This window comes from Tupaia chinensis, unplaced genomic scaffold (assembly GCF_000334495.1).
Source record: "Tupaia chinensis unplaced genomic scaffold, TupChi_1.0 Scaffold149184_1, whole genome shotgun sequence".
In the NCBI taxonomy this organism is placed as follows: Eukaryota; Metazoa; Chordata; class Mammalia; order Scandentia; family Tupaiidae; genus Tupaia; species Tupaia belangeri.
The window spans coordinates 549544-556592 of NW_006209032.1; the positions used below are offsets into that span (position 1 = coordinate 549544).

The 7049-nt window shown below is 62.0% G+C and overlaps 2 protein-coding genes across 2 annotated transcripts in view; one reads left to right on the top strand and one right to left on the bottom strand.

The window, feature by feature from the left end:
* The window catches only part of RNF123 (ring finger protein 123), a 26028-nt gene extending 22072 nt beyond the window's left edge, over positions 1–3956 (bottom strand). The window contains exons 1-2 of the mRNA XM_006170951.3: positions 2606–3956; positions 2258–2339 (exon numbers count right to left, since the gene is read on the bottom strand). Coding sequence (XP_006171013.1) covers positions 2258–2339; positions 2606–2687 — 164 coding nt within the window. The 5' untranslated portion in view covers positions 2688–3956. The remainder of the gene's footprint in view (positions 1–2257; positions 2340–2605) is intronic.
* A 1001-nt stretch (positions 3957–4957) lies between these two features.
* The window catches only part of MST1 (macrophage stimulating 1), a 6433-nt gene continuing 4341 nt past the window's right edge, over positions 4958–7049 (top strand). Inside the window, exons 1-7 of the mRNA XM_006170950.3 lie at positions 4958–5111; positions 5728–5875; positions 5949–6061; positions 6168–6282; positions 6361–6497; positions 6578–6698; positions 6814–6932. Coding sequence (XP_006171012.1) covers positions 5060–5111; positions 5728–5875; positions 5949–6061; positions 6168–6282; positions 6361–6497; positions 6578–6698; positions 6814–6932 — 805 coding nt within the window. The 5' untranslated portion in view covers positions 4958–5059. The remainder of the gene's footprint in view (positions 5112–5727; positions 5876–5948; positions 6062–6167; positions 6283–6360; positions 6498–6577; positions 6699–6813; positions 6933–7049) is intronic.

Below are 7049 nucleotides of genomic sequence, written 5' to 3' on the forward strand. Positions count from 1 at the left end.
TTTCCCTTTCATTCTCTCTGGTGAAATTTTAAAAATAATAATAACAAAATGGAATTGAACAAATAAGTAATTCTTTAAAAACAAAACAAAAAAACAGTTCTTGCACACTTGGGAGGACTACTCTTGTGCCTGCCCCAAAAGCAGAACATGCACCCTCCACGGGCAGTGGGCCTGAAACAGCCCCGCCCAACGCCTGCAGCGTGGCCCATGTGGCCAACCCAGCCCGCTGCTCCCAGATTTCCTGGGGCCCTGCATCCCCACCAGCACTGACGGATGGCCCTGCCACCTGCTCTTCTGCCACACAGCGCCAGCAGCAGGGCCATCTCTGGTATCACATGAGGTAGGGATCAAGTGGCCCTGGGCACAGGCCAGGTCTGGAGCAGGCAGGGGTGGGGTGGGGGCGGGCAGGAGCCTCCACTTGCAGGAACCTTCTGAGTAGCACCACTGCTTGTACGGGACACGCAGCGAGGCTGCCCTTCCGTCCTGCCTGAACAGCAGAGGTTGTGAAGGATGGAGTAGCCAAGGCTGGTGAGGGCTAGAGAGACAGGGACCCTGGGAGCGAGAACCTGCCTGATCCCCTGCAGAAGTGACTTGGCGACAGTCTTAAAGGGGATTGCAGTTCCAGCGCTCTGACCCTGGGCATCCTGACAGCAGTGCTTACATCAGCAAAAGTCCCTCCCTCCTACAGTGCTGCTACCGACCATGGCAGACCCCTGGCCTTAAAAAAAAGCCCACCAAGGGAACCAGCAGTTGGCGTAATGGCTATGTTGCTGGAATCCCCACGTGGTTGACCGTGGTTCGTGTCCCGGACCCGGTGGCTTAAAACTCACGCCGGGCACGTGTGTGCATGCCCAAGATCCCGAGAGGAGAATGGAGAAGGGATTGCGGCGTGACCATCCCCCCAGGGGGTGATTTCTCGCTTTCTGTCTCTATGTCTCTCTCTGTCTGACGAACGCACGCACCCTATAGCGAAAAAAACTCTCAAAAAAAATAAATTAATAAATTAAAAATTTTAAAAAGCCCACCAAGATCCATTTGTAATATGGAAAAATGCTCGTGGGGTAACAATCGATGATAAAAATAAGAGTCACGTGTCTACACAGCCTTGGAAGCAAGGGATAAGCAGTACCTCACAGCAGGGAACTCTCACTAGATACAAGCACTCAAAATGTATCAAATTGTATTCTTTATAGACAACGCGTGTATCACACACAGTTACAGCTCAGTAAAACTGCTTTTAAGAGAAGAATTGAAAGTGACAGAAATTTGAAAGAAGTGTTCTAGGGACCAGCAGATAGTGTAGTGGTTATGTCGCTGGACTCCCATATATTTGATCATGGTTCAAGTCCCAGACGGGGCAGCTTAAAACTTACACACATGTGCGTGTGTGGCCAAAATCCCGAGGAGAAAGGAGGAGAAGGGATTGTGGCATGGCCATCCCCACTGAGGGGTGATTTCTCGCTTTCTGTCTGTCTCTCTGGTGAGCACATGCAACCTACAGCAAAACTCTTTAAAACAAAAGAAGTGTTCTATACAGCCAGAGTCCCCAACCCTGGGCCACAGATCTGTACCGATCTGTGGCCTGTCAGGAACCAGGTCCCATGGCAAGAGATGAGCAGCAGGCAAGCGAGGGAGTGAAGCTTACTCTGTATTTACAGCCACCTGAGCTCCACCTCCTGCCGGATGGGCAGCAGCGTCAGATTCTCACGGGAGTGTGAACCCTACTGCCAACTGCGGTGTGAGAGACCTGGATTATACCCCTTCCTAAGCCAGCCACACCCACCAGGTGCCTGGAAAATCTGCCTTCATGAGACCCATCCCTGGTGCCCAAAAGGTGGGAACCACTATTCTATGGCATCATCTGAGCTGTCAATACATACGTCGCGGGGTAAACAGAAAGGACGCGTGTTCAGACGGCCACGCTAGAACGAGATGCCAGGGGCTTTTCCTCGCCTGGCTGTTTCCTCTAAAGTGCACTTGTAACTTCTATGTGAACTAAACGTACACATGTTAAATTTGCAAGGAAAAGGGTCTGGCGGGGTCTGTACTTTACAGGTTGAAGCCAGGCTACAAGGGGCTCAGGTTCAAGCAGGCCAGGTACACCGAATGTGTCTCACGGCCAGGAGCCCAAGCCCATCTGCCTGGAGACCAGAGCCTGGAGCCTGGAGGCCAACCCCCCCCACCCTCCCACTATCAGGACTGCAGCCTCCAGCCTCTGGTCTGGCCAGAGCGGGGAGGGGCTACTTCCCAGCCCTACCTGCTGGTGGCCGAGGCAGGTGCTCCGTCAGGGGAGAAGATGCGGTGCAGGTAGTCGTTAAGCAGCTTCTCATGCACGATGCCTAGACCACAGGTCAGAGGGGAGAACTGGGTCACTGGGTCACCACAGCTCCCAGCCCCTGCTGGTCCCAGCAACTTCTGGTCCTAGGCCAGCCCTGGGGTCAGGAGACCAGCCACATGGGTGGCCTGCCCGTTGGGTGCTGGCGGAGAGCTGGCTCACAGGGACCAGGGGCGCAGTGCGGCGAGACGAGGCTGGACCTGGGACGCTGCTGCTCTGGCCCCTCCCCTCCTTCCCAGCAGGAGGCCCCTCCCCCGCCCCAGGCCTTACCAGTGGCCCTGGATTTCTCGGCATCTGAGGTCAGCCGATAGCTCTTGCGGGAGAAGGACACGCCGGTCCCCTTGGACGCCATCCTTCATCTCTCGTGGGCTGTGGCGGTCCTGAGGCCGAGCCAGATGCAGACCCTGTCGACGCCTGGCCGGCCTGGGGCTCTTGCACCTGAGCTCAGCCCTGCGATGGCAGGAAGGTCCAGGAGCAGGCGAGGCTGGAGGCAGAGCACTCCCGAGTCCAACCCAGGACAAAGGAAGCAGAGGTTTTGGGCTTCCCACACGGAAAGGGGAGGTGGGGCGACAGGGACCACGTCTGGCTCCCTCCACAGTCCGAGTGCCCACTGCAGGGCCGGCAAAGAGCCGGACACACGTTGGCTGCGCCGGAACTAACATCTCGGCTCTAGGATATCAGGCCTGACCGTCTACAGTGAGGTGGCCTGGGGCAGGGCTGCTGGGCCAGCGGGGCGGCCAGGCCACAAATCCAGCTGGGTCCAGCCTCTCTCCAGAGGCCAACCCCACCAGCGCCCTGAGGGCACGCCACTGCAGGCCTGGCCTTCTCCAGCCAAGAGCCCCTCTCAACCCCGCTTCCTCCCTCCTGCCCTCGGTCCTGCCAGCGTCCCTGCTCACACACACGTGTGGCCTCTTGCCCCATCCAAGTGCCGCCTTGCCCAGCCCTCAGCACAGACTCTGTCAGTCTTCCTGCCTCGGTCTGTCCCTCACATGTCCCGCAGCTGCAGCTGCTCCGGAGGCGGCAGTGTCCCTGGTGCTGTCCGACCCAGCAGCGCCCGCCACGTGTGGTCATTCAAAGTTGCGTTGACGTTTTAACATTAGAAATTCAATTAGCAGTGACACTAGCCACACTCGCTGGCTCGGTGACCAGGGGGAGCACAGGTGCCGCATTCCCATCATCGCAGACAGTCCTCAGCGGGTCCCCCAGCTCTGACGTGGCCAGCCCCGTCTTCTCGGGAGCCCTCTTATCTCATCCCCAACAGGCCCTCCGCTCCCGCCACAAACGCTGCCGTCCGCACCGCGCCTGCTCCTCGGGAGAGGGACACTCCCACCCCGCCAGCCCCTCGTGGGCCTCAGCGGGCGTCCAGGACCCGCACCCCTCACCCCAGAGCAGGTGCAGGGCTGATCAGACGCGGTCAATCATTTGATCAGCAAACCTTCCAGACGCCCACTCTGGGTGTCAGGCGCTGCGGACCCAGGTGAGAGGGGGCCCCTGTCCCTGCCCCTGCCCAGGGACTTCCTGTCTCAGCGATCCCGTCCGACTCCGCCGAGGGCCCCGCTCCTGGGTCCGAACCGACTCAGACTCGGAGTCCAAGGACGCCGGGGGCAGCGCATGGCTTCCCCGAGTAGCCCCACCTGGCCCCAAGCTCCGGAGGACCTGCCAGGCCGGCTCCCGCCCGGAGCTCCACGCCACTGGCCGCGACCCCCGCGCGACGAGCGCCCTCGCACCGAACCTGCTGGAGCCGCGAGGGGAGCCGCGGGGACCCACCCAGCTCACAGCCCGGCCGCCCCTCACTCACCCCCAGACTCGGCCGCCGCGACCCGACTCACAACATCCGCCCAGCCTTTCGGCTACGGCGCCCGTCCAGGGCCAAATCGCGCTCCAGCTCGCGCGCCGCGCCACCAGCCGCGCACGCGCACCGACCCGCGCTCGGCCTCGGCCCAGTCCGCGACCTCCAGCCGGGTCCTTCCAGGCCTCAGCTTTCTGGGAATGCCCAGCTGCCTCCGATCCCCGCCCACCCTGGGATGCCTCTATCCCCGCAGTGGCGGAACGCCGTCCTTACCCGGATCCCTAGGCCGCCCGTCTCAACTCCTACCCTAACTTGGGTGCCCGGCCCAGGTTTTCCCCAGGATGTTTGACAGACTGCTCCTGCCGGTGTCCCAGCCTCCTGACACCCCCACCTCGATTTGGGCCCAACAGGTGGCCTGCTCACCTTCCTCGGGATGTCACTCTGGCCGCTGAGGTGACCTGGCTGAGTCCTGCTGCCGGGGCGGTGGCCGATCTGCCACAGCTGGCCCAGATAAGGCAGCGAGAGTGGGAGGCAGGGTTGGGGCTGGCAGGCAATGTCCCCCACTACCCAGCGGGAAACCGAGGCTCTGGAGAACTTAGTGCCAATACCCCGGGTCTAGAACACAGGCCTCTGGCAATTTCCACATCCACAATGCCAGGGCAAGACTAGGCTCACCTCCATCCCAGGGCCCTGCAAGAGGCCCCCACAGAACCCTCCTACCACGCTCACTCTGTACAGGAAGGACTCTCAGGCAGAGGTCTAGCTGTGCCAGAGTGAGGGCGCTCGCACCCTCTCCTGCCATGGGGTCTCAGGTCAGGCTCCCAGCAGGCCTGGAGTGGGGTGTGGAGTGAGAGCCACCCAATCCCGTAGGGACAGGTTTCACAACTTCCTGGACTGGGCTGTGGTGGGTCACAGTGCAGCCTCCAGCCAGCAGGATGGGGTGGCTCCCACTCCTGCTGCTTCTGACGCAATGCCCGGGGGCCCCTGGTAAGTGCCCCCCACCCTGATCCCCATCTGCCTTCAGGAGCGAGTTGGCCCAAGCCAGGAGCTCACTTTCCCGCAGGGCACGGAGCAGTGGCCTTGGCCTCTTGAGCAGAGCTGGGAAGCCTGGGAATACATAGTCACCCTGCTCGCTCAGGCCTCCGGCAAGGCCACTGGAGCATAAGGCCGTGTTGAGGCCGCACAGATGCACACACACGCCGGCACTGACTCCTCCTGGGTCCGGCCTACCCCCTAATCTCACAGACGCTGGTGAGAGCCCAGACATGGCGTCAGGATGCCTGGGCTGGGTCCCCCTAGAAGACACGATGGCTCTTTGCCCTAGCAAGTCCCACGGGGCTCGCGCCATCACCCACTGCTCTCTTGGGGGGCGTGTGTTAGACTCGAACCCAGCGCCTGGCCTGTACACTGGAGTTCTGGTGGTCACCGCCACGTCCCGGCCTGCTTCTCCCACCTATGCAGGGAAGCTGGTCCTTGCAAGTGCACAGGGGCCAGCCTCAGAGGACTTGTAGCGCTGAGCCCCGGGATGGGCGGACTATAAACCTGCTAGTATACAGGCACGGACAGCCGAGCCGAGCCCACCAACCCTGTGCCCACCCTGCAGGGCAGCGCTCGCCCCTGAATGACTTCCAGGTGCTCCGGGGCACAGAGCTGCAGCACCTGCGACACGCAGTGGTGCCCGGGACTTGGCAGGAGGATGTGGCCGATGCCGAGGAGTGTGCCAGGCGCTGTGGGCCCCTGCTGGACTGCCGGTGAGTGGCAACAGCAAGACTGGGGGCCCGGGAGCCTGGGCCGCTGGGTCACCCTGTGCCTCCCCCTCCCCAGGGCCTTCCACTACAATGTGAGCAGCCGTGGGTGCCAGCTGCTGCCCTGGACCCAGCACTCGCCCCACACTCAGCTGCAGCGTTCAGGGCGCTGTGACCTCTTCCAGAAGAAAGGCAAGCAGCTAAGGAGAGGCGAAGGGGTGCGGGACTCTGGGGAGGGAGGAGGGGAAGGTATGGGGTCCCGGCCACGCTCTGGTTACTTTTCCTCTTTTGCTCCCAGACTATGTTCGGACCTGCATCATGGACAATGGGGCCGGGTACCGAGGCACCGTGGCCATGACTGTGGGTGGCCTGCCCTGCCAAGCCTGGAGCCACAAGTTCCCCAATGACCACAAGTGAGACAGATACCTTCGCTCGGTCCCTGCCCAGAGCGTTCTCGCAGCGTGCACTGTGGTGACGCTCCCGGCTCCCAGGTACACGCCCACACTCCAAAATGGCCTGGAGGAAAACTTCTGCCGCAACCCGGACAGGGACCCCGGAGGTCCCTGGTGCTACACGACAGACCCCACTGAGCGTTTCCAGAGCTGCGGCATCAAGTCCTGCCGGGAGGGTAAGCGGCTTCAGGTGAAGCCCAGGGACGGAGGGGCAGGCCCACGCCCGCCCACGAACGCACTACCCCTGTGCCTCAAGCCGCTTGTGTTCGGTGCAATGGCGAGGATTACCGCGGCGCAGTGGACCGCACTGAGTCGGGACGCGAGTGCCAGCGCTGGGACTTGCAGCACCCGCACCCGCACCCCTTCCAGCCCAGCAAGTACGCGCAGGCGGGATCCGCACCTCGGGGGAGGGACTAGGGCGGGCCCAGGCTCTGGGGCGGGGCTCTGCGCAAGGCGACTGGGCGGGGCGTCCGCCCACGCTGCCGCCTCCAGGTTCCTCGACCAAGGCCTGGACGACAACTACTGCCGGAACCCCGATGGCTCCGAGCGGCCCTGGTGCTACACCACGGACCCTCAGCATGAGCGAGAATTCTGCGACCTCCCCCGCTGCGGTAGGCCTCGACGAGGGACACGTGGGGGGCGTGGCTGGCTAGGGAGGGGCCAGGAGGCGTGGCCCAGTAACCAGCTAATCTCGCTGAGAACCTGGGACCAGCCAGTGGCTCCTGCGG